Consider the following 25,709-nt stretch of genomic DNA (forward strand, 5'->3'; position numbering starts at 1 on the left):
GAGGTTGCAGTGAGCTGAGATCGTGCTACTGCACATCAGCCTGTTCGACAGAGTGAGACTCCATCTCAGAAAAAAAAAAAAAAGCTGGGCACGGTGGCACATGCCAATAGTCCCACCTCAGGAGGCTGAGGCAGGTGGATCGCTTGATCCCAGGGGTCAAGGCTGCAGTGTACCATGATTGCACCACTGCACTCCAGCCCAGGTGACAGAGTGAGACTCTTGAGTCTTAAAAAAAAAAAAAAAGGAGGTTGAATACAGTATTAAGGTTGGATTCAGGGAACAGATCGAGGCTGGAGACAAACATTTGAGAATCATGAGCTTATTGATGATAAAGCCATGAGACTGGATGAGATTATGTTGAAAGTGAGTGTGTGTGGAGAAAATAAGGCTTCTATACTGGGTCTTGAAGCACTCCAATATTTAAAGATTTAACTTAAAGGTTAAAGGCGATGAGGAAGTATCAGCAGGAAGATTGGCATGGAGAGAACACTGGGATAGGAGAAAACCAGGGGAGTGGTGCTCTGGAGGCAAAGGAAGAAGATGTTTTAATTTGGAAGGATGGATTATCTAATGTTCAAAGAGCATTGAATTTAGCTATATGGAGCCCACTGGAGGACTTTGATAAGAGTAGTTTGGTAGAGAAAAAGCCTTACTGGAGAAAGTTCAAGGGAGAAAGGGGAAGAGGAATTACAGGCAACTCTTTCAAGGGATTTTCATACAAAAGGGAGCACAGAAATAGAATGTTCAGACGAGGAGAAACTGAGATTAAGAAAGTTTAATTTTTTATTTATGTATTTTTTTTTTAGATGGAGTCTCACTCTGTCACCCAGGTTGGAGTGCAGTGGTGCGATCCTGGCTCACTGAAACCTCCACCTCTGGGATTCAACTGATTCCCTTGCCTCAGCCTCCCAGGTAGCGGGGATTACAGGCATGCACCACCACACCTGGCTAATTTTTGTATTTTTAGTAGAGACGAGGTTTCACCATGTTGGTCAGGCTTGTCTCAAACTCCTGACCTCAAGTGATCTGCCTGCCTCGGCCTCCCAAAGTGCTAGATTACAGGCATGAGCCACCACACCTGGCCCAAGAAAGTTTGATTTTTTTTTTAAGATGAGAGAAATTAGAGCGTATTTGTATGCTGAAGGGAATAATCCAGTAAAAAGGAAAAATTTGATGATTTAGGAGAGAAGACAATTCTTGGAATGATATCCATGAGCAGATCAGAGTAAAAAGGCTTATTGTGGGACAAGCACCATTCTAAATACTCTATGTGTTATGCCTAACACTGTATAAATAAATAAATACTCTGTATTTGCTCAATTAAGACAACCACTTTTCAAGGGAAGTATTATTATTACTATTATTATTATCATAACTTTACATATGAAGAAACAGACATGTGAAAGATTAAGTAACTTGTCCAAGGTCATGCAGTTCTGCCACTTAATCATTGTGTGACCAGGGACAGGTCACTTGCCCATTCTGAATTTTTCTTTTTTCCTTTCTTTAATATGAGGACCATAATCATTTTCCTATTTGTTTTACGAGGTTGCTGTGAAGATTAAATGAGACTAGAGGTGAAGGTAGCTCTTTACTCTAAAACTTTTTGGTCAGAATTTAAGAATGTAAGATGAGAAATTACTCTTTTCTAGTATGAAAATGTATAGTTCTTAAGTTAGCTCTTTATTTTTTTATTTTATTTTATTTTATTTTATTTTTTGAGACAGAGTCTCACTGTCGCCCAGGCTGGAGTGCAGTGGTGCCATCTCGGCTCACTGCAGGCTCCGCCCCCCGGGGTTCACGCCGTTCTCCTGCCTCAGCCTCCCGAGTAGCTAGGACTACAGGCGCCCGCCACCACGCCCGGCTAATTTTTTGTATTTTTAGTAGAGACAGGTTTTCACCGTGTTAGCCAGGATGGTCTCGATCTCCTGACCTCGTGATCCACCCGCCTCGGCCTCCCAAAGTGCTGGGATTACAGGCGTGAGCCACTGCGCCCGGCCAAGTTAGCTCTTTAAAATGGAGATTGTACAATACCATGTCTCTCCATCAATTTTTTTCAATCTCATGATTTGGTTTGTAAACATGACTTTCCCACAGATTTCATTAGTAGTAATATAAATGTGTTAGCTAGTTGTGATGTATTTTGGCTTTTAAGATATCGTTCCCACACATGAAACTCACAAATGTTGCTAAGTCAAAGCACCTAACTTTTCATTGACTCTAGCATTCAGAAATCTCACAAACCCTGGTCTGTCCATATCTTAAACTCTATACACCAGTTTTTTTGCCACTGCATTTATTCCACAGCCTGCATACAGTGTGATCTGGCATATATGCAAGAACACTTAAGTAAAGCTCTGCATGCTTGATTGAGAAAAAGACTTTCATTCTAAAAACAAAGAAGCTATATTAATAATCTTTTTGGAAAGAGAATATTTTACATCATTCCCTTGTCTACACTGCTTGGAATAAGCACTTTGAAATTAGACAAGCACTTTGGAATAAGACAAGACGGTATACAGAATAATAAATCACTAGCATTAGGCAAAGGGGTTGACTTATTTGTTTGTGTATCATGGATCTTAGATTTACTGATCCTCAGATTTTTGAATTCCTGCTGATTCTCTTTCTCAAAACCAATATACTTGAATAAGGATTTTTTTTTTTTTTTTTGACAGAGTTTTACTGTGTTGCCCAGGCTGGAGTACAGTGGCGCGATCTCAGCTCACTGCAACCTCTGCCTTCTGGGTTCAAGCGATTCTCGTGCCTCAGCCTCTCAAGTCCCCGGGATTACACCATGCCTGACTAAGTTTTCTAATTTTTTTAGTTGACACTGGGTTTCACTGTGCTGGCCAGGCTAGTCTCGAACTCCTGACCTCAGGTGATCCACCTGCCTCAGCCTCCCAAAGTGCTAGAATTGCAGGCATGAGCCACCGTGCCCAGCCAGGATATTGATTTGATGACAAACTTATCATCATTTAGTGATGTACCTCTGTGTCAAACTTAGAAATCCAAGATAGGTTATTCTTTTTTTTTTTTTTAAGACGGAGTTTCGCTCTTGTTGCCCAGGATGGAGTGCAATGGCGCGATCTCGGTTCACTGCAACCTCCGCTTCCTGGGTTCAAGCGATTCTCCTGCCTCAGCCTCCTGAGTAGCTGGGATTACAGGCACGTGCCACCATGCCGGCTAATTTTGTATTTTTAGTAGAGACAGGGTTTCCCCGTGTTGGTCAGGCTGATCTTGAACTCCTGACCTCAAGTGATCCACCCACCTCAGCCTCCCAGAGTGCTGGGATTATAGACGTGAGCCACTGCACCCAGCCAGGTTATTCTTATAAGGCTGTGTTTGTCACAGGAGAGGATTTTGGAAAGAGGAGGTTGAGAGGATACCATAAATGTTATTCTCTCTTTTATTCCCCATTTCTGATATCATCTTATAGTTGTTTTTGTACACTTGTTGCTACCTTTCTTTAGTTAACTATTTTTTAAAGTACTCGAATCAATTGTAACCTTAACTCTTACTTTTTCCAAGTAATACTGAATCAAATTTAAATTATTAAGGTGTGATGATGCTTTTCTTACTGTTCACCATTTCTGAAAGCTAATTGCCATTATCTCCATTACCGTGAAGGGAGGTAGTAGATACAATGGTGCGGCACTTCAAGATGCAAATATTTGGTGATCGGCAGCCTGGGTATGATGGCAAAAGAAACATGTACACAGCACATCCACTGCCAATTGGACGGGATAGGGTAAGTTTAAGAGCAAGAAATACTTAGTTCATTTAGTAGTAATTATAGATGACAAAAATGTTTCCTTTTCTTCCCAGCACACGCAAAAAACATAAATGTTTGAGGTGATGGTATCCTAATTACTCTGATTTCATTATTACACATTGCATACAGATATCAAAATACCACATGTACCCCAAAAGTATGTACAACTGTCATATATCAATTTAAAAAAATCTGTATGTGAGAAGAAAGAAAAGTTTCTGTAATAACACATCAATTCTTAGAATTTTTTTTTTTTTTTTGAGATGGGATCTCACTCTGTCGCCCAGGCTGGAATGCAGTGGTTTGGTCTCTGCTCCCTGAAACCTCTGCCTCCCAGGTTCAAGGGATTCTCCTGCCCCAGCCTTCCAAGGAGCTGGGATTACAGGCATGTGCCACCACACCTGGCTAATTTTTATTTTATTTTTTTCCTTGAGAGACGGAGCCTTGCTCTGTCGCCCAGGCTGGAGTGCAGTGGTGTGATCTCGGCTCATTGCAACTTCCACTTCCTGGGTTCAAGCGATTCTCCTGCCTCAGCTTCCCAAGTATCTGGGACTATAGGCATGTGCCACCACGCCCAGATCATTTTTGTATTTTATTAGTAGAAATGGGGGTTTCACTATATGTTGGCCAGGCTGGTCTCGAACTCCTGAACTCAGGTGATCCACCCGCCTCAGCCTCCCAAAGTGCTGGGATTACAGGCATGAGCCACTGCACCTGGCCTTAATTTTTATTATTATTATTATTTTTAGTACAGATGGGGTTTCACCACGTTGGACAGGCTGGTGTCAAACTCCTGACCCCAGGTAATCCACCATCTCAGCCTCCCAAAGTGCTGGGATTACAGGCTTGAGCCACCACACCCAGCCAGAGTTGTTTTTTATAGTGATGATAGATTTGTTATTCTGTCCATATTCTCTTGTCTCAGTTAACTGATAATTGAAAATGAGATGAGCATTAGGATTTAGGTTGATTGTGTCATCTTTACGTAATTTCTCACATTAACCATGTACTTTAACAAAGTACTACCTGAATCTGAACAACAGGGTTTTATAAATTATAGAAAACTATATAATACTCACTTATGAAAATAGATTATAATAGCACAATTTTTTTTAAATTAGAAAAGTACTGTGTGAACATATGCTCATAATAAACTTATCCAGACAATCTAGAAATGCTGTGATTTACTGCCTCCACCACTTATCTGCACCCTCACTACCATCTTCCTTTTTAAAGGAAACTACTATAGTAGTTTGGTATATATCTTTTTAGATATGTTATGTATATTAGCTATTTATACATCTGTTGATGTGTATTCTTATTGTTTTGCATGTCATTCTATGATTTGCCTTTCATTTAACAATATGCCTGAAAGATCTTTCCATTTCTATACATTTATATCTACCTTATTTTTTTTTCAAATTTAAGTTTTTTATTGTTGTAAAATAACATATAAAATTTACTATTTTTGGCTGGGTGTAGTGCTTCACCCAGCCAAAAATCCCAGTGCTGTGGGAAATTGAGGTGGGAGGATTGCTTGAGGCCAGTAGTTTGAGACCACCCTGAGCAACACAGGGAGACCCATCTCTACAAAAAAAAATTTTCAATTAGCCAGGCATGGTGGTGTGCACTTGTAGTTCCAGCTGCTTGGGAGGCTAAAGTGGGAGGATCCCTTGAGCCCAGGACTTTGAGGCTACAATAAGTTATTATTGCACCACTGCACTCCAGCTTGGATGACAGAGCAGGACCCTGTTTCAAAAAAAAAAATTATGATTTTATGTTACAGTTTAATGGCATTATGTACATTCACATTGTTGTGCATCCATCACCACTATCCATTTTCAGAACTTTTTCATCATTCCAAACGAATTTAAACAATAATTCCCCATACCCTACTGTCCCTGGTCCCCGATAACCACTATTCTACTTTCTGTCTCTTTAAATTTGACTATTCAGTGTACTTCATAGAAATAGAATTATGAAATATTTGCCTTTTTGTATCTGGCTTGTTTCATTTAGCATAATGTTTTCAAGGTTCATCCATGTTGTAACATCTACCTTATTTTTTCACTATTGTATAATGTTACATATTAAATTATACCCCTACTCATGGACACTAAGTTGTTTCCAATGTTACGCAATTGTAAAAAAAAATGTTAAAAGAAATATCCTTATACATATATCGTACTGTATATTCTTGGGATTTTTCCCACAGCCATTGTAAACATTTATGTTTGTATTCATGTATTTTTTTCCTTAGGTTGATATGGAGGTGACTCTTCCAGGCGAGGGTAAAGACCAAACATTTAAAGTGTCTGTTCAGTGGGTGTCAGTTGTGAGCCTTCAGTTGCTTTTAGAAGCTTTGGCTGGGCACTTGAATGAAGTCCCAGATGACTCAGTACAAGCACTTGATGTTATCACAAGACACCTTCCCTCCATGAGGTTAGTACCTTGGTTTGGATTATTTCCTACAAATGTCAGACTTTTTTGGTAGGTTGTACTGTAGCCATTGAAAAATTTCTGCATAAGTCATAGTTCAAATTTGATTTCAGCTCCCAGAGTTGAGAGTGAAATGAAGGACCTTTCACATGTTTAATGTGACATATGCAAACTTTTATTTCTTCAGGTACACCCCAGTGGGCCGTTCCTTTTTCTCACCCCCGGAAGGTTACTACCACCCTCTGGGAGGGGGCAGGGAGGTCTGGTTTGGTTTTCATCAGTCTGTGAGACCTGCCATGTGGAATATGATGCTCAATATTGATGGTAGGAAGTAACTCTCTTTATCCAGTAACTCTTTGGGCTGGTTTTTGTTTGTTTGTTTGTTTGTTTTGGCCCTTCCCTTTTCCCTGAAGTGAAGTATCCTTCTCTGTTTGTTAGTATCTGCAACTGCTTTCTACCGGGCTCAGCCTATCATTGAGTTCATGTGTGAGGTTTTAGACATTCAGAACATCAATGAACAGACCAAACCTCTAACAGACTCCCAGCGTGTCAAGTTTACCAAAGAAATCAGAGGTAAGTGCATTAATGTAGTCTTGGAGAAGCAGCTCAGCATGCTGCACGTTGCCTGTGCTCTGGAGTCACACAGACCTGGGCTTCGGTCTCAGGCTAACCAGTTCTATCAATGGGACCTTGGTCAAGTTCCTTAACCACTGTGAACCTTAGTGTATTCATCTCTAAGGTAAAAATAATAATATATACCTTGTAGAGTTGTTGTGAGAATTAAATGCAATTAGGCTTATAAAGCTTTCTCGCATAGTACCTGTCACATATCAGGCACTCAGTAAATGCTACCCTTACCCACTTAAAAACTTCCATTTTAATAAAATAACATAAATTCATTTATTATCCTTCTGGAATTTCTTTTCTTCTTTACTTGTTATTAGTTAGCTTCCCTCACTAGAATATAAACTTCACGAAAGCTGTCTCCAGACCTGAAAATAAGCGTCAGAACATAGTTGATGCTTAATAAATATTTATTGGATGAAATAATGAACTAAAGGAGATTGAGCATCTTAGGTCATCTGAGTTCTAATTTATTCTGCTTAGCTCAGATTTTTTGCCTATAATGATGAAATTGTCCCCATATTCTTGCAATTTTTATCCTGTACAATGTCATGACATTTTGAAGACAACATTTGAATCTGTTTTTGTCACTATGATTTTAATTAACTGATGTTTTGCCTTTTAAAAAAAATTTCAGGTCTCAAAGTTGAGGTGACCCACTGTGGACAGATGAAACGAAAATACCGAGTTTGTAATGTGACTAGACGGCCAGCCAGTCATCAAACGTATGTTAACCACATCTAAAGTAATACAATTACATTTTTAGTAACAGAGGGAGCTACTATAATTTTTTAAGAAATTGGTTATTGGCCGGGCACAGTGGCTCACACCTGTAATCCCAGCACTTTGAGAGGCCGAGGTGGGTGGATCATGAGGTCAGGGGTTCAAGACCAGCCTGGCCAAGATGGTGAAACCCTGTCTCTACTAAAAATACAAAAAAATTAGCTGGGTGTGGTGGCGGGCACCTGTAACTCCAGGTGCTCGGGAGGCTGAGGCAGAGAATTGTTTGAACCTGGGAAGCAGAGGTTACAGTGAGCTGAGGTCGTACCACTGCACTCCAGCCTGGGCAACAGAGCAAGACTCTGTCTGAAAAAAAATAAATAAATAAAAAGAAATTGGTTATCTTGGCCGGGCATGGTGGTTCACACCTGTTATCCCAGCACTTTGGGAGGCCAAGCCAGGCAAATCACTTGAGGTCAGGCATTCGAGACCAGCCTGGCCAACATGGTGAAACCCCATCTCTACTAAAAACTACAAAAATCAGCCAGGCTTGGTGGCAGGCACTTGTAATCCCAGCTACTTGGGAGGCTGAGGCAGGAGAATCACTTGAACCCAGGAGGCAGAATTTGCAGTAAGCCAAGATCACACCATTGCACTCCAGCCTGGGTGACAGAGTGAAACTCCATCTCAAAAGAAAAAAAGAAAGAAATTGGTCATCTTATACTGAAATTTTCAAGATCACCAGAATCTTTGCTTTTAACACCAAAGTTTTAAAACATTTTCTGAATGTTTTTGGTAGAGATATTTGTAAAACACATTCCTTGCCTTTAATTCAATTTACCTCTTAAGTAGAGTATGTTAAACATAGATTAACTTTTATTTAATCTGTTTTATTTAATCTTTTTATTTAATGATGCAGTCATTATAAGCTTTTTTTTATTATACTGTTGTCATTCTTTTTTTTTTTTTTCTTTTGGAGACAGGGTCTCACTCTGTCACCTCCTGGGCTCAAGTGAACCTCCCACCTCAGACTTCCAAGTAGTGGGATTACAGGCATGCACCACCACACTCGCCTAATTTTTTTTGTAGACGTGGGGTTTCGCTATGTTGCCCAGTCTGGTCTTGATGAATTCCTGGGCTCAAATGGTTTGCCCGCCTCGGCCTCCCAAAGTGCTGGGACTACAGGTGTGAACCAGCACACCCAGCCTACTGTTATAATTCTTAATACATGGCTCAAAAGGTCTATTAAGGCCTAGATATCATATAAGGCTGTCAGGAGAAGACATACATATAAATAAAATATATGAGAAGGCATTTTATATGTATATATGTATCTTCTAAAAAAAATACACACGTATATATATAGTGCTTGGCACCGTCATGGCCCACGGCAGCCTCAACTTCCTGGGCTCAAGCAATCCTCCCACCTCAGCCTCCTGAGTATCTCGGACTACAGGCACGTGCCACCACGCCTGGCTAATTTTTGTATTTTTAATAGAGACGGGGTCCCACTTTGTTGCCCAGGCTGGGAGAAGACGTCTATTGCTTTGTGTTTTGTGTGAATTTCTCTCCCTCCCTTTGTAGGTAGCTATCACTTCTTACAGCTGTTGGTGTCTATGGCATCCTCCAGCAGCATACTCCTTTCCATTTCCCCAATCTCATTTTCCTAATTACCCAACACTTCTTTTTTTTTTTTTTTTGAGACGGAGTTTTGCTCTTGTTGCCCAGGTTGGAGTGCAATGTCACGATCTCTGCTCACTGCAACCTCTGCCTCCTGGGTTCAAGCGATTCTCCTGCCTCAGCTTCCTGAGTAGCTGGGATTACAGGCACCTGCCACCATGCCCAGCTAATTTTTTGTATTTTTGGTAGAGACGGGGTTCCTCTATGTTGGCCAGGCAGGTCTTGAACTCCTGACCTCAGGCAATCCACCTGCCTTGGCCCTCCCAAAGTCCTGGGATTACAGGCATGAGCCACTGCGCCCAGCCCATCACCCAATACTTCTAATCTACTGAAAACTGTGCCTCAGCGAGACACTATATGTGAAAGTGCTTTAAAAATTATATCTGTATCTTATTGTTGTAATCAAGATCATGTCTGACATAAACATAAATATTGGCTCTTCTAAATAAAGAGTTAAATATACAGTATATGCTTTACTACATTTACATTATTTTGGTTACTCAGAGCCCCCCCACCACACACACCTTTTTTTGCTTATATTCTAATCTGACTTTGTTTTAGATTCATGATTCTTAATTTTCAAACTTTAGTGCATATCAAAATCACCCAGAGGGCTTTGTCTAGATAGTTGAAATTTTCAGATGGCTTCTGGATAAATAAAGTGTATTATTTCAGTCTGATTTGAATAAATTATTCAGTATGACCTCATGTACACACTACATGAATTTCTTAAGAGTGGTAAATTGATATTTCATGTATTATTTGTATTATACCATTGACTTCTTTCTCAGAAAAAAAAAAGTTACCAAAACCTTATGAAGTCACTGTTGAGAATTGTAGCATTTGTTCAAGAACTGTGCTCTTTTCATTATTTAATTATTTCACATAACCCTGCTAGAATAATTAGACTTATAGACGTATATAATCTTTGCTGAAAGATTATAACTCATATCTTTAAATATCACATAGATGACCCTTACTGCATCATTACTTTGTAAGGCTGTGGCAGTTAAGAAAGCAAGATTAGTGGGCTGGGCGCAGTGGCTTACGCCTCTAAATCCCAGCATTTTGGGAGGCCGAGGCAGGCAGATCACTAGAGACCAGGAGTTCAAGACCAGCCTGGCCAACATGGTGAAACCCTGTCTCTACTAAAAATACAAAAATTAGCTGGGCATGGTGGCAGGCATGGTGGCAGGCGCCTGTAATCCCAGGTACATGGGAGGCTGAGGCAGGAGAATCACTTGAACCCGGGAGGCAGAGGTTGCAGTGAGCTGAGATTGCACTCTAGCCTGGGCAACAGAGTGAGACTACGTCTTAAAAAAAAAAAAAAAAAAAAAAAAAAAAGCAAGATTAAAACCCGGCATGCTGGCTGACAACTGTAATCCCAATACTTTGGGAGGCTGAGGAAAGACGATTCCTTGAGCCCAGGAGTTCGAGACCAGCCTGGGCAATGTGGCAAGACCCCTCTACAAAAAATACAAAAAAATTAGCCAGGCATTTGTCCCAGCTAGTTGGGAGGCTGAGGTGGGAGAATTGCTTGAGCCCAGGTGGTGGAGGTTGCAGTAACCCAAAATCATGCCACTGCACTCCAGCCTAGGTGACAGAGCGAGACTCTGTCTCAAAAAAAAAAAAGCAAGATTAAAGTTATGATTGTACTAAGTATTTGAGATAATTTGCCCACTGGAAAAGCCAAATAGAGTATCTTAATTATGCCAAATATTCTGGCACAGTCTCAGATTCATGTATTTGGTCTTGTTTTCTCCAGATCCACATGTATTTGTTCTAGTTTTAGGATCTGAAAATTTGGGAATCTAAAAATGTGTAGCCCCAATAACTATGCTACCCTCATTTTACAAAAAGTTATCTTAAGGGAACAAAACACCTACATGGATTACTCCAAGTCCTTATGTTAATTTGAAGCCAGCAAGAGGTTGTTGTATTTGTACCTGTAGGTGTTACCTGACCTCAAGTGAGTCTATGTATGTTCTGGTTCTGCAGTATCTTCTTGTTTATTTTTTTTTTAATTCTTTTTAAATCTTAATTTTAAAAAATTTCTCATCCAAGCTTTAACAAACATGGAAAATTTCAATGGAATTATTGTTCTGGTTAAATACTAAACTTACTTAAGTGAAAATGCTCAAATAAAGATTAACTTTTGTTTTTTGGCTGGGCATGTGGCTCACACCTTTGATCCCAGCACTTTGGGAGGCTGAGGCAGGTGGATCACCTAAAGTCAGGAGTTCTAGATCAGCCTGGCCAACGCGGTGAAACCCCATCTCTACTAAAAATACAAAAATTACAGGTGGTGGCGCACACTTGTAATTCCAGCTACTCGGGAACCTGAGGCAGGAGAACCGCTTGAACCCGGGAGGCGGAGATTGCAGTGAACCAAGATGGTGCCACTGCACTCCAGCCTGGGCAACAGAGTGAGTCTCTGTCTCACAAAAAAAAAAAAAAAAAAAAAGATTGACCTTTGTTTTTGTTTTTGTTTTTGAGACGGAGTCTCGCTCTGTCGCCCAGGCCGGAGTGCAGTGGTGCCATCTCGGCTCACTGCAAGCTCCGCCTCCCAGCTCACTGCAAGCTCCCGGGTTCACGCCATTCTCCTGCCTCAGCCTCTCCGAGTAGCTGGGACTACAGGCACCCGCCACCACGCCCGGCTAATTTTTTTTTTTTGTATTTTTAGTAGAGACGGGGTTTCACCGTGATCTCGATCTCCTGACCTCGTGATCCGCCCTCCTCGGCTTCCCAAAGTGCTGGGATTACAGGCATGAGCCACCGCACCCGGCCTGACCTTTGTTTTTTAAGTGACTGATGAAGGTAGGAATTATTAGTGGGCTTTGTTTGTTTATTGTTTAGAAAAGAAAGAATTTGGCCAGACACAGTGGCTCATGCCTGTAATCCCAGCACTTTGGGAGGCTGAGGTGGGCGGATCACCTGAGGTCAGGAGTTAGAGACCAGCCTGGCCAACGTGGTGAAACCCTGTCTCTACTAAAAATACAAAAATTAGCTGGGCATGGTGGCACACGCCTATAATCCCAACTGCTTGGGAAGATGAGGCATGAGAATCCATTGAACTCGGGAGGCGGAGGTTGAGATCACGCCATGCACTCCAACCTGAGCGACAGAGTGAGACACTGTCTCAAAAAAAAAAAGAAAAAGAAAAAGAAGAAAAGAAAGAACTTGAAGAAATATTCTAAAAAAGACATTCTCTCCTATAGTTTTCCTTTGCAGCTAGAAAACGGTCAAGCTATGGAATGTACAGTAGCTCAATATTTTAAGCAAAAGTATAGTCTGCAGCTGAAATACCCCCATCTTCCCTGTCTCCAAGTGGGACAAGAACAAAAGCATACATACTTGCCACTCGAGGTAAGTTAAATTTTCTTTTGCCAATTTGCCAATCTCTTGAATGAGTATATATTTTTAAGTAGAGTTCTAAACTAGTGGTAAAATTTAGTGTTAATTTCTAAAATATTTTTGGCAGATGATTTCACTGTATAACCAAATTTTAATTTTTCTGGAAATAGAGGATATAAGATATGGTTTGGCAAAGGTTTAAGATGTAGAACCCTTTACACAAACCAATTTCTGTTTGTCTCTTGGCAGGTCTGTAACATAGTGGCAGGACAGCGATGTATTAAGAAGCTCACAGACAATCAGACTTCCACAATGATCAAAGCTACAGCGAGATCTGCTCCTGACAGACAGGAAGAGATCAGTAGACTGGTCAGTAAGGCATGGTCTTCAAGATGAGCTAGCTTTGAGATGACAAAAAACAAAAGAATAGAAAACTCCTCCTGGGACACAGTTACTCTCTGGTTTTTATATATGCAGGCTTTCCTGTTCTTTAGGTGAAGAGCAACAGTATGGTGGGTGGACCTGATCCATACCTTAAAGAATTTGGTATCGTTGTCCACAATGAAATGACAGAGCTCACAGGCAGGGTACTTCCAGCACCAATGCTGCAATATGGAGGCCGGGTAAGCTTTTTGTTTTATTCAGCAAGCTTCTTCCACAACCAGTCAAAAAGAGAATAATCCAGGGTTTCTCTACTCTGCCACTGCTGAATTTACCCATAGTTTTGTTCATTATTGCCTTTTGTGTTCTGGCTCATACCTAATAGAATTTTGTTTATTCACTCGTCAATAGTAAAATGGCCTTAGATTGTAATGTCTTTTCTCTTTTCTTTTGTTTCTTCTTCTTCTTCTTCTTCTTCTTTTTTTTTTTTTCAAAGAATAAAACAGTAGCCACACCCAACCAGGGTGTCTGGGACATGCGAGGAAAGCAGTTTTATGCTGGCATTGAAATTAAAGTTTGGGCAGTTGCTTGTTTTGCACCTCAGAAACAATGTAGGGAAGATTTACTAAAGTGAGTATCTTCATATTTTCAGCTTAGTAATATCCCTTCCAGATATGAAAATACTGTCTTTATGTGAATGTGCTGTGTACACTGGCACTAAATCCCTGACTCCCATAGTGACACCATCTGGCTATATGAAAAAGACCTTGTATTATAGTAATTTGCAAACTTGGGAATTACATTAAGAATCTGACTCAGCTTCCTTATATGTAGAGCAGAAATTTGTGAGTGACAAGGCAGAGACAATGTTGGTTGGCAAATTCTTGAGTTCTTATTGAAGCTTCCTTTGGTATTAATTGTATCTTTTCAGCTAAGATCAAAAACTAGCTTACTTTTAATCATTATAATTTACTAATGAGCTTGTTTCATTGCAAGGTCTCTGGGTAAGAGTAGGTTCACATCTTACAGATGCAGCTATCTATATAAAAGAAGTTAGCAGCCGGGCTCAGTGGCTCACGCCTGTAATCCCAGCACTTTGGGAGGCCGAGGTGGGTGGATCATGGGGTCAGGAGATCTAGATCATCCTGGCCAGCATGGTGAAACCCCGTCTCTACTAAAATACAAAAAATTAGCCAGGCATGGTGGCACGCACCTGTAGTCCCAGCTACTGGGGAGGCTGAGGCAGGGGAATCACTTGAATCCAGGAGGCAGAGGTTGCCGGGAGCCAAGATCTCGCCATTGCACTCCAGCCTCGCGACAGAGCAAGACTCCGTCTCAAAAAAATAAAAATAAAAAAATAAAGTTAGTGAGAAGAGTGAAAATAAATTAAGAAAAGGGAACTAGAGTGAAAGAAAGGAATTCTACAAAATATTGGCAAATGCACCAAAGGAATATTCTGAAAGCTTTATACATAGATTGAAGTAACTTCTTAAATCTAAAATTTAAAACTTCAAAGTGAATTTTGCTTTTTTTAAGTGATGATTTCTTTTGACATTTTTATTGAACCAAATCTGTTCCAAGTTTGAATGTAGTCCTAAATACACTGATTTTGTAACAGCATGTTTCTGTGTTCTCAGTTGAGCACAAGCTTACCCAGCTATTTCTGTATCAGGCTTACCAAAATGCATGTTACCTGAAATTTTGACCCTGCTTTTCTTCAGTCCAGAATTATTGATTCGAATGTTTAAAAGATCTTTGAACAGCAATGCGATTCTAGTTCAGCTGCGCATAATTATTTAAAAGTTTCAGTTGATAATCTGACAGCTTAGTAATACAGATTCTTTTCTGTTTAACTGCAAGTTAAATTGCAAGTTTAATTGCAATTGCCCGTCCATTTTTGGCAACCAGTTAAAGATTTTTATTTATTTGTTTACTTGTTTCTAAATTTGCCTAAGAAATTTACAAAACTGAAGGAAGTATTTCAGAGGAAAATGAATGCTAGAAATGTACTCTGAAATGAAAAAACTGTGCTACTGGTTCTATTTTAACAGGAGTTTCACTGACCAGCTGCGTAAAATCTCTAAGGATGCAGGAATGCCCATCCAGGGTCAGCCATGTTTCTGCAAGTATGCACAAGGTGCAGACAGTGTGGAGCCTATGTTTAAACATCTGAAAATGACTTATGTGGGCCTACAGCTAATAGTGGTTATCCTGCCTGGAAAGACACCAGTATATGGTATGGACCCTTTTAATGCTGAATGAGAGATGATTTCAAGCAGTAGATATAACAGTCAGGATAAGCCAGGTTATGCTGCAGTCACAAACCTCAAACTCTCAGTGGTTCACAACAACAAAGATTTGTTTCTTGCTCCTGTTATGCATCCACTGAAGATAGACTGCGGCCTCTGCTCTGTGTCATCATGTCATCTCCATTTGGGGACCCAGCTTGGCAGAGCAGCTGCTATTTGGAATGTTGCTGGCCCCACATTCTTTTTTCTCTCTGCAACTCCTTGGCCACAACCAGCCATATGGCCTTACCCAACTTGCGTGGGAGCAGTGGGGATGGGGGTTGAGAATGTAGTGTGATACTACCATAGTCCTGGAAGCTGAGAGAACTGGAAATATTTGGTGAAAAGCACTTAGGAATATGAGAGTGAGGAAGAGTGCCACTTCCATAAGAGGATTTGCTTAGTTTGTATCTATTATAAGAAGAATGATACAAAGTTATTTTGACTATCATTTAAGTAAACGATGGAGGAACTATTATTATTGATGAGACAGAATCTCAGCTCTGTCTCCCAGGCTGGAGTGCAGTGTCATGATCACTGCTCCTCTCAGCCTCAAAATCCCGGGCTCAAGTGATTCTCCCATCTCAGGCTCTCGAGTAGCTGGGAGTACAGGTGCCCGCCGCCACACCCAGCTAATTTTTGTATTTTTTATAGAAATAGGGTTTTGCCGTGTTGCCCAGGATGGTCTTGAACTCCTGGGCTCAAGCCGTCCCCCTGCGTTGGGCTTCCCAAAGCCTTGGGATTACCGGCATGGGCCAGCATGCCCAGCCAGTTTTAAACTTTTTTTTTTTTTTTTTGAGGCAGGATCCTGCTCTGTCATCCAGGCTGTGGTGCAGTGGCGCAGTCTTGACTCACTGCAGCCTCTGCCTCTTGGGTTCAAGTGATTCTCCTGCCTCAGCCCCCCAAGTAGCTGGGACTACAGGCACGTGCCATCACACCCAGCTAATTTTTGTATTTTTAGTAGAGATGGGGTTTCACCATGTTGGCCAGGCTGGTCTTTGAACTCCTGACCTCAAGTGATCCACCCACCTGGGCCTCCCAAAGTGCTGGGATTACAGATGTGAGCCACTGTGGCTGGCCCCAGTTTTAAACTTTATAAAATATCTTTAACCTTCTCTCTACAGTTATCTCTAGTACTTAAAGAAAGAAAAAAAAAAGCAAAAAATACAAAATAAAATAAAATTCAAAGAGCCAGTGTGTGTACTGGTGTACTGAGAGGGAGGAGCTGGGAAGATTGATTCTTTTGCTAAATCAGTCATGTGGGAAGAGGAGCATCAAGGAGCTGAGCAAGTGGTGGCAGGCAGCACAGAGAATAAAGGAAGCAGGCTGGCTGCAGGGCCTGCAGGAGGGAAAAAAGGAGAGAAGGGAGGGCCCATCCAAACACAGGCAAAAAATTGCCCTGGGGGTTTAGCAGTTAAAAGGAAGACACATGAGAAGCATCTAGCACAGTGTACGGTATGTAGTAGGTTATAAAGTTAATGTGTGGGGTTTTTTTCCTTTTGCTTTTAGTAATTAGGAGACCATTTAAACATGTTAAAATTAATAAATTGTTTTTGTAGCGGAGGTGAAACGTGTTGGAGATACCCTTCTAGGTATGGCCACACAGTGTGTCCAGGTAAAAAATGTAGTGAAGACCTCACCTCAAACCCTTTCCAATCTTTGCCTGAAGATAAATGCAAAACTTGGAGGAATTAACAATGTGCTTGTGCCTCATCAAAGGTAAGATTCTGAATGCTTTCCCCACTTTCGTTGAAGATCTAACTTACATAATTTATGGGAAAGCACACAAATATTATATATGCATCTAGATTACCTTTTCTCTTGTATATATATGCACCCATATACCCAACACCCAGATAAAGATATATAACATTTCCAGCACCCCATCAGCCTTCCTTATGGCCCCTCCAAATAGATAACCCCCAAAGGTGACCACCATTCTGATGTCTATCACCTATCCAGATTACTTTTGCCCATTTTTGAGCTTCATATAAATGGAATCGTACAGTATGTACTATTTTGTGTTGGTCTTCTTTTGTTCAACATTATGTCTGTGAGATTAATTTGTGTTGTTGCACTTAGGAGTAGTTTATTCTTTTTCATTGTTGTGTATGATTTCATTACATGAATAAACCACACAATTTTAATTTATTCTACTATCGATGGATCTTTTTTTTTTTTTTTTTTTTTGAGACGGAGTCTCGCTCTGTCCCCCAAGGCTGGAGTGCAGTGATGCGATCTCAGCTTACTGCAAGCTCTGCCCCCCGGGTTCACGCCATTCTTCTGCCTCAGCCTCCCAAGTGGCTGGGACTACAGACACCTGCCACCATGCCCGGTGAATTTTTTGTATTTTTAGTAGAGACGGAGTTTCACCGTGTTAGCCAGGATGGTCTCAATCTCCTGACCTCGTGATCCGCCCTTCTCAGCCTCCCAAAGTGCTGGGATTACAGGCGTGAGCCACCACACCCGGCCCTGGATATTTTCATACATTCATTATACAATTCTACATTTTTGGTGAACTGAAACACTCTTTCTCTTGTGTGGAATTCCAGGAGTGTAATTACTGAGTTACAGAGAATAGAGTTACAGAGAATACATATATTTACTATTAATAGATACAGTCAAATAGTTTTCCAAAGTGGTTGTACCAATTTACTACTTGCTCTATATTCTTACCAACACTTGGTAGTATCAGTCCTTTTAATTTTAGCCATTTTGCTTGGGGATAATAGTATCTCATTATAGTTTTAATTTGCATTCCCTTAATGAGTAATGATGTTAAGCACATTTTCATATGCTCATTAGCCATTTGAACATCTTTATATTTTTGTTTGTTTGTTTTGTTTTGAGATGGAGTCTTGCTCTGTCACTCAGGCTGGAGTGCAATGGCATGATCTTGGCTCACTGCAACCTCCACCTCCCAGGTTCAACCAATGCTACCACCTCAGCTTCTTGAGTAGCTAGGATTACAGGTGCACACCACTGTGCCCCACTAATTTTTTTTGTATTTTTAGTAGAAACAGGGTTTCACCATGTTGGCCAGGCTAGACTCGAACTCCTGACCTCAAGTGATCCGCCTACCTTGGCCTCCCAAAGTGCTGAGATTACAGACGTGAGGCACCGCGCCTGGCCTGTTTTGTTTTTTGGGACAGGGTCTCACTCTGTCTTCCAGGCTGGAGTGCAGTGATGTGATCATGGCTCACTGAAGACCCAAACTCCTGGCCTTCAACTGATCCTCCCACCTCAGCCTCCCAAGTAGCTGGGACTACAGGCTCATACCACCATGCTCGGCTAATGTTTTTATTTTTTACAGAGACAGAGTTTTGTCCTGTTGACCAGGCTGGTCTAGAACTCTTGAGCTCAAACAGTCCTCCTGCCTCAGCCTCCCGAAGTGCCGGGATTACAGGCATGAGCCACCATGCCTAGCCTAAACATCTTCTTTTATAATGGACCTGTTCAGTCCTTTGCTCTTTTTTTTATATTGGGTTGTGAGTCTTTTTCATTAATTTGTAGTAGTTCTTTGTGGGTTTCTGGTCCTTCACAAGATATAGATATCCTATAGGCAAACAGGATAGGCAGATTATCTTCTCCTAGTCTGTGTTTTGCCTTTTCACTCTCCTAAATTGTGGGTTTTCTGTTTTTTTCTTTTTAAGACAAGGTCTCACTCTGTCACCCAGGCTGGAGCGCAGTGGGGCAATCATGACTCACTGCAACCTCAATCTCCCCAGCTCAAGTGATTCTCCCGCTTTAGTCTCCTGAGTAGCTGGGACTACAGGAATGTGCCACCATGCCTGCCTAATTATTTATTTATTTACTGATATAGAGTCTCACTCTGTCACCCAGACTGGAGTACAGTGATGCAATCTCGGCTCACTGCAACCTCTGCCTCCTGAGTTCAAGCGATTCTCCTGCCTCAGCCTCCCGAGTAGCTGGAATTACAGGCGCACGCCACCATACTTGGCTAATTTTTGTATTTTTAGTAGAGACAGGGCTTTACCATGTTGGCCAGGCTGGTGGTCTTGAACTCCTGACCTCAAGCAATCGGGCCACCTTGGCCTCCCAAAGTGCTGGGATTATAGGCATGAGCCACTATGCCCAGCCTTAAATTTTTTTTTAAAGATGAGGTCTTGCTATGTTGTCCAGGCTGGTCTTGAACTCCTAGGCTTAAGTGATCCTTCCACCTTGGCCTCTCAAAGTGTTGGAATTATAGACGTGAGCCACCATGCCTGGTCAATAGTGGCTTTTGATGAACAGAAAATGTTAATAGGACTGAGTTGAATCAATCTTTTTATGTCCTTTTAAGAAACCCTGTCTGCCCCTCCCTTCATAGGTTTTTTTTTGTTTGTTTAAATTTGAGTTTGTCAGATTGACTCTAGAGTAAACAAACACCAAGGCAAGACAGGGATATAATAGACAAAGTGCTGGCTGGGAATTGGGAGATTTGAGTATTGTTACGCATGTGAATTTCTAATATCTCTGGGCCTCAGTTCCTTATCTATCAAGATAATAATATCTGTCTTGTTAACTTGAAAGTGTTGTTTTTCTGTGAAATACTGTGTGTGAAAGTGATTTGAAGAGTTAAATTTAGGGCTGTGATATTAGTCATTGCCATACTTGAAGATGAAATTGAGTGCCTTGCTCTTATGCAATCATATCACAGTTCTCTTTTTTTTAATTTAATCTTAGCATATTTTGTCAACTTGATTAGTTGATTTCTTATTTATTTATTTTTTTGAGACAGGGTCTCACTTAGTCACCCAGGCTGGAGTGCAGTGGCACAATCTCGGCTCACTGCAAACTCTGCCTCCCAGGCTCAAGCAGTGTTCCCACCTCAGCCTCCCAACTAGCTGGGACCACAGGCGTGCACCACCACGCCTGGCTTATTTTTTGTATTTTTGGTACAGACGAGGTTTCTCCATGTTGCCCACACTGGTCTCAAACTCCTGAGCTCAAGCAATCCACCCGCTTAGCCTCCCAACACAGTTCTCATTTTTGTCCTTGAATGAAACTTCTAGGTAAATAAATCCCTCCTTAAACATTAGTGATGAGATATATGGGCCATAGGGGAAGTTAACCTAAAGTCTGTCTTCATTTAATTTTACCCCAAACATTTGAGACAATATAGCTTAGTGGCTTAGAGTGCATACTTTGGCGTTAAACTTCTTGGGTTTGGATTCCAGCTTTTCCACTCCTAGCTGTGTGATCTTGGGAACATTCTTTATCCTCTTATGTCTTATTTTTTATCTGGAAAAATTGAGATAATAATTGTACCACCCTCATAAAATTTTAAATGAGTTAACACGTGTGAAATGCTTAGCATAGTGGCTGGTATGTTGTATATGTAAGCTGTTACGTTATGTATATGTATGTCGCCTATATATGTTCACTGTTATTAACTTCTCTGTGCCAGGCTTATGTTCTGTGATGATACAGAGAGATAAATGGGACACAGCCTCTTCTCCCATGGGACCTCACCTTTAGTACCTATTACATGAGATTGTCAAGTATGGTATGCCTCTGAATTACACTTGAAGAATTAACACTCGCAGTCCCAAATCCTACTTTTAAGAATTTATCCCAGCTACCTGGAAGGCTAAAGTGGGAGAATCACCTGAGTCCAGGAGGTTGAGGCTACAGTGAGCTGAGATCATGCCACTGCACTCTAGCCTGGGCAACAGAGTGAGACTCTGTCTCAAAAAAACAAAAGGCGGGGGGGGGGGGGGGGGGGGGGGGTTTGGGGGGTATTGTTTTGTTTTGTTTTGAGATGGAGTCTTCCTCTGTCACCCAGGCTGGAGTGCAGTGGTGTGATCCTGGCTCACTGCAACCTCTACCTCCTGGGTTCAAGTGATTCTCCCGCCTCAGCCTCCCAAGTAGCTGGGATTACAGGTGAGCGCCTCCATGCCTGTCTAATTTTTTTTTTTTTGAGACGGGGTCTCGCTCTGTCACCCAGGCTGGAGTGCAGTGTTGTGATCTCAGCTCACTGCAACCTCCACCTTCCTGGTTCAAGTGATTCTCCTGCCTCTTCCACCTTCCAAGTAGCTGGGATTACAGGCACACACCACCACACCTGGCTAATTTTTGTATTATTATTATTTTTTGAGACGGAGTCTCGCTCTGTCGCCCAGGCTGGAGTGCAGTGGCACAATCTCAGCTCACTGCAAGCTCCACCTCCCAGGTTCACGCCATTCTCCTGCCTCAGCCTCTCCGAGTAGCTGGGACTACAGGCGCCCGCCACCATGCCCGGCTAATTTTTTTTGTATTTTTAGTAGAGACAGGGTTTCACCGTGGTCTCGATCTCCTGACCTCGTGATCCGCCCGCCTCGGCTTCCCAAAGTGCTGGGATTACAAGTGTGAGCCACCGTGCCCGGCCTAATTTTTGTATTTTTTAGTAGAGATGGGGTTTCACCCATGTTGGCCAGGCTGGTCTGAAACTCCTGACCTCAAGTGATCTGCCTGCCTCAGCCTCCCAAAGTGCTGAGCCACCATGCCCGGCCTTAATTTTTGTATTTTTAGTAGAAACAGGGTTTCACCATGTTGGCCAGGCTGGTCTCCAACTCCTGACCTCAGGTGATCCTCCTGCCTTGGCCTCCCAAAGTGCTGGGATTACAGGCGTGAGCTACTACGCCTGGCCTCTTTTCTTTTTTTAAAGACAAGGTCTTACTCTGTCGCCCAGGCTGGAGTACAGTGATGTGACACCGTACAATGTAGTATAGTATAGTATATAGCTCACTGCAGCCTCAAACTCCTGGGCTTAAATGTTTTTTTCTGCCTCAGCCTCCCAAGTAACTGGGACTACAGGCAGGCGCTGCCACGCTGGGCTTTCTTATTTTTTGTAGAGACCTGGGTCTTGATATATTGCCCAGGCTGGCCTTGAACTTCTGGGCTCAAGCAGTCCTTCCTCCTTGGCCTTCCAAAGTGCTGAGATTATAGGTATGAGCCACGGTGCCCAGCCTAGGCCCTGTTTTTTAAATCTTCTCTTCCTACTGTTATGGAAGAGCCATATTCACTTCTTCAGTCAGTCCAGAGTCACTGTACTGGGTGACATCAATATTCAGTGGTCCATAGTGTTCTTTCCCAATGGGGTCAAGTCTTTGTTCTCTCTTATAAGGTTATATCTGATTATATCTGGTGATATAATCTTGCTAAACTCAAACGTTTTCACTTATATGTCTGAGTGGCAACATCTCCTTAAATCTGAGCAGGCCCTCGGTGTTCCAGCAGCCTGTCATCTTCCTGGGAGCAGATGTCACACACCCCCCAGCAGGGGATGGGAAGAAACCTTCCATTGCTGCCGTGGTTGGCAGTATGGATGGCCACCCCAGCCGCTACTGTGCCACCGTTCGGGTGCAGACTTCCCGGCAGGAGATCTCCCAAGAGCTTCTCTACAGTCAAGAGGTTATCCAGGACCTGACTAACATGGTTCGAGAGCTGCTGATTCAGTTCTACAAATCCACACGCTTCAAACCCACTCGGATCATCTATTACCGTGGAGGGGTATCTGAGGGACAAATGAAGCAGGTACTCTCATTATCCCTGTTGCCCTTCGGGGCCTCTAGGAGTCTGAGGGAGATTCCTCTCATCTACCATTCTGGGTAGATCTGAGAGATACTAGGCAAATTCTCAATTAAACATAATTCCATTTCTGCCTTCTAGGTAGCTTGGCCAGAACTAATAGCAATTCGAAAGGCATGTATTAGCTTGGAAGAAGATTACCGGCCAGGAATAACATATATTGTGGTGCAAAAAAGACATCATACACGACTCTTCTGTGCAGATAAAACAGAAAGGGTAAGAAGATAGAGTATAAGCTTTGTTATCTGAGGCTCTGGCAAGAGATGTATATATACCATTTTTATACAATTTTTTTCTTAAAAGCAGAAATGCCTGATAAAAATTTACTAAATACAATAACTGCAGTTGGGTTTAGATGACCAATTCTGAATGATATGAGTTTTGAGACTGAATATTTTATTTCTCTTGTATAACAGAAATGCTGATTTCTCAAGTTGTTTTTGTGTCGGGGGGAGTAGATCAGAAACATGCCAGGTACATTGTGATGATATAGGCAACCTTCTAAGGGGTGCTTTTTGTTATTTGTTACTTTTTGCTGCACAGTTCTAGGATATAAAGAAGAATTTATCTTCCAAATAATTTTATATCAGCATAGGACAGGGGTCCCCAACCCCCAGACTGTGAACTGGTAAAAGTCTGTGGCCTGTTAGGAACCAGGCTGCACAGCAGAATGTGAGCGGTCAGTGAATGATCATTACCACCTTAGCTCTGCCTCCTGTCAGATCAGCAGTGGTGGAACAGTTTCATCCCAAAACCATCTCCCCCCACTCCCGTACCCTCATCCATGTAAAAATTGTCTTCCATGAAACCTGTCCTTGCTGCCAAAAAAGTTGAGGACTGCTGGCATAGGAGATTCATAGGGCACAAACTTTGAATATTTATAGTGTCACACTTAAACCACAGTCAAATTACTCAACTTTTCTAAGCCATAATATTCTCATCTGTAAAATGTGGTTAAGAACAATATCTGACCGGGTGCTGTGGCTCACGCCTGTAATCCCAGCACTTTGGGAGGCTGAGGCGGGTGATCACTTGAGGTCAGGAGTTCGAGGCCAGCCTGGCCAACATGGCGAGACTCTGTCTCTACTAAAAATACAAAAATTAGCTGGGCGTAATGGTGCACGCCTGTAGTCCCAGGTATCCAGGAGGCTGAGGCAGGAGAATCGCTTGAACCCAGGAGCCAGAGGTTGCAGTGAGCTAAGATCATACTACTGCACTCCAGCCTGCACAGAGCAAGACTCTGCCTAAAAGAAAAAAAAGAAAAATTAAAATCCAAAACACCTCTAATCCCCAGGCATTTCAGATAGAGAATGCCCAACCTATATTATTAATAGATAATCTTGCTTCTCTGATATTTTTTAATGACTTTACTTCATCTTGTCCAGGCCCTCTCTGATCAACCCCTAGGAAGACCAGATCTTTCTGTTGCCTAATCATGTAATCTTGTTTGCCACTCCCATTATTTTCTAGTACACTCTAGTTTTTTTGTCTCTAATCCGAGGATGAACTGTTTCTTTTTTCTCTTTTTTTGAGATGGAGTTTTGCTCTTGTCACCCAGGCTGCAATGCAGTGGCACAATCTTGGCTCACTGCAACCTCTGCCTCCCGAGTTTCAAACGATTCTCCTGCCTCAGCCTCCTGAGTAGCTGGGATTACAGGCGCCCACCACCATGCCCAGCTAATTTTTGTATATTTAGTTGAGACGGGGTTTCACCATGTTAGCCAATCCAGTCTTGAACTCCTGACCTCAGGTGATCCACCTGCCTCGGCCTCCCAAAGTGCTGGGATTACAGGTGTGAGCCGCCATGCCTGGCCTGAACTGTTTCTTTTTGTTTTCTGAATCAGGGTTGTTTTCTCATTGGGCCCCAGATCCAATCAGCTTAGATTAAAAGGACGGTCTTAAATTAAAAGGGCTGTTTTAAATTAAAAGGGCTGTCTTTAAATTGCTGAAACCATGAGTTAATAGTACTTCTTACCAACTGGGCTTTACCTCTCTGTAACATACACATATAAGAAATCTGTACCTGTGCCCCCAAAATATATAAAAATTTAAATAAAAAGTAGACCAGCACATGTCAAATAAAATAAATAAATAAAAGATATGCTGTGCAAAAAAAAAAAAAAAAAAATAGTACTTCTTAGACTTTGCTAATACAAATTCTTTGAACTCTTGCCTGACCTGTGGGCACAAAACCTCCTGCCACCTTCTCCTTAACTGTTGTCATCTCTCCACCTGTCTGTCAACTTGTTATCCATGTAGATTTAAGATCTTCTTTAGGCTTGTCTTCCTAAACTATCTATTAAGCTATTATTAAGCTATCTCATAGTTTTATTCTTTAAACCTTTCAAAATTGACAGTCCCAGTTCTTGGTCTACTTTGTACCCTGACATTTACTAATATCTTCTATTCTCTAAGCATGCCTCTTGCCAATCCACTTGCCCATTTGTTTTGCCTCTACTCTTAGGCCGATAGAAATTGCTGGGGGAAAAGTGGTGGATTTTATTTTTTTGAGACAGGGTCTCACTCTGTCACCCAGGGTGGAGTGCAGTGGCATGATTATGGCTCATGGCAGCCTAGACGCCCCCAGGCTCAGGTGATCCTCCTACCTGAGCCTCCCAAGTAGCTGGGACTACAGGCACTCACCATCACTCTTGGCTAATTTTTTTGTACTTTTTGTAGAGATGGGGTTTCGCCATGTTGTCCAGGCTGATCTTGAACTCTTGGGCTCAAGTGATCAGCTCACCTCAGCCTCTCAAAGTGCTAGGATTACAGGCGTGAGCCACCACACCTGGCCAAAAGTGTCTGTTTAATAAAGAACTATATTACAAATTCATGAGAGCAAATCTCAGCCAGGCCTTGGATGTTGCCGTTTTTTC

The 25,709-nt window shown here is 41.9% G+C and overlaps 1 protein-coding gene across 2 annotated transcripts in view; it reads left to right on the forward strand.

The window, feature by feature from the left end:
- LOC116472935 (protein argonaute-4) overlaps positions 1 to 25,709 on the forward strand; it is a 53,276-nt gene that overhangs the window by 12,250 nt on the left and 15,317 nt on the right. For both annotated transcript variants that reach the window (XR_009214433.1, XM_032160231.2), the window contains exons 3-15: positions 3,631 to 3,751; positions 6,036 to 6,217; positions 6,402 to 6,538; positions 6,653 to 6,787; positions 7,476 to 7,563; positions 12,457 to 12,604; positions 12,842 to 12,961; positions 13,087 to 13,215; positions 13,470 to 13,603; positions 15,025 to 15,209; positions 16,821 to 16,980; positions 22,464 to 22,779; positions 22,915 to 23,049. Coding sequence is in view for 1 of the 2 variants with exons in the window: in XM_032160231.2 (XP_032016122.1) it covers positions 3,631 to 3,751; positions 6,036 to 6,217; positions 6,402 to 6,538; positions 6,653 to 6,787; positions 7,476 to 7,563; positions 12,457 to 12,604; positions 12,842 to 12,961; positions 13,087 to 13,215; positions 13,470 to 13,603; positions 15,025 to 15,209; positions 16,821 to 16,980; positions 22,464 to 22,779; positions 22,915 to 23,049 (1,990 nt within the window). In the remaining variant the exon portion in view is untranslated. The remainder of the gene's footprint in view (positions 1 to 3,630; positions 3,752 to 6,035; positions 6,218 to 6,401; positions 6,539 to 6,652; positions 6,788 to 7,475; positions 7,564 to 12,456; positions 12,605 to 12,841; positions 12,962 to 13,086; positions 13,216 to 13,469; positions 13,604 to 15,024; positions 15,210 to 16,820; positions 16,981 to 22,463; positions 22,780 to 22,914; positions 23,050 to 25,709) is intronic.

This window comes from Hylobates moloch, unplaced genomic scaffold (genome assembly GCF_009828535.3).
Source record: "Hylobates moloch isolate HMO894 unplaced genomic scaffold, HMol_V3 SCAFFOLD_8, whole genome shotgun sequence".
Classification (NCBI taxonomy): domain Eukaryota; kingdom Metazoa; phylum Chordata; class Mammalia; order Primates; family Hylobatidae; genus Hylobates; species Hylobates moloch.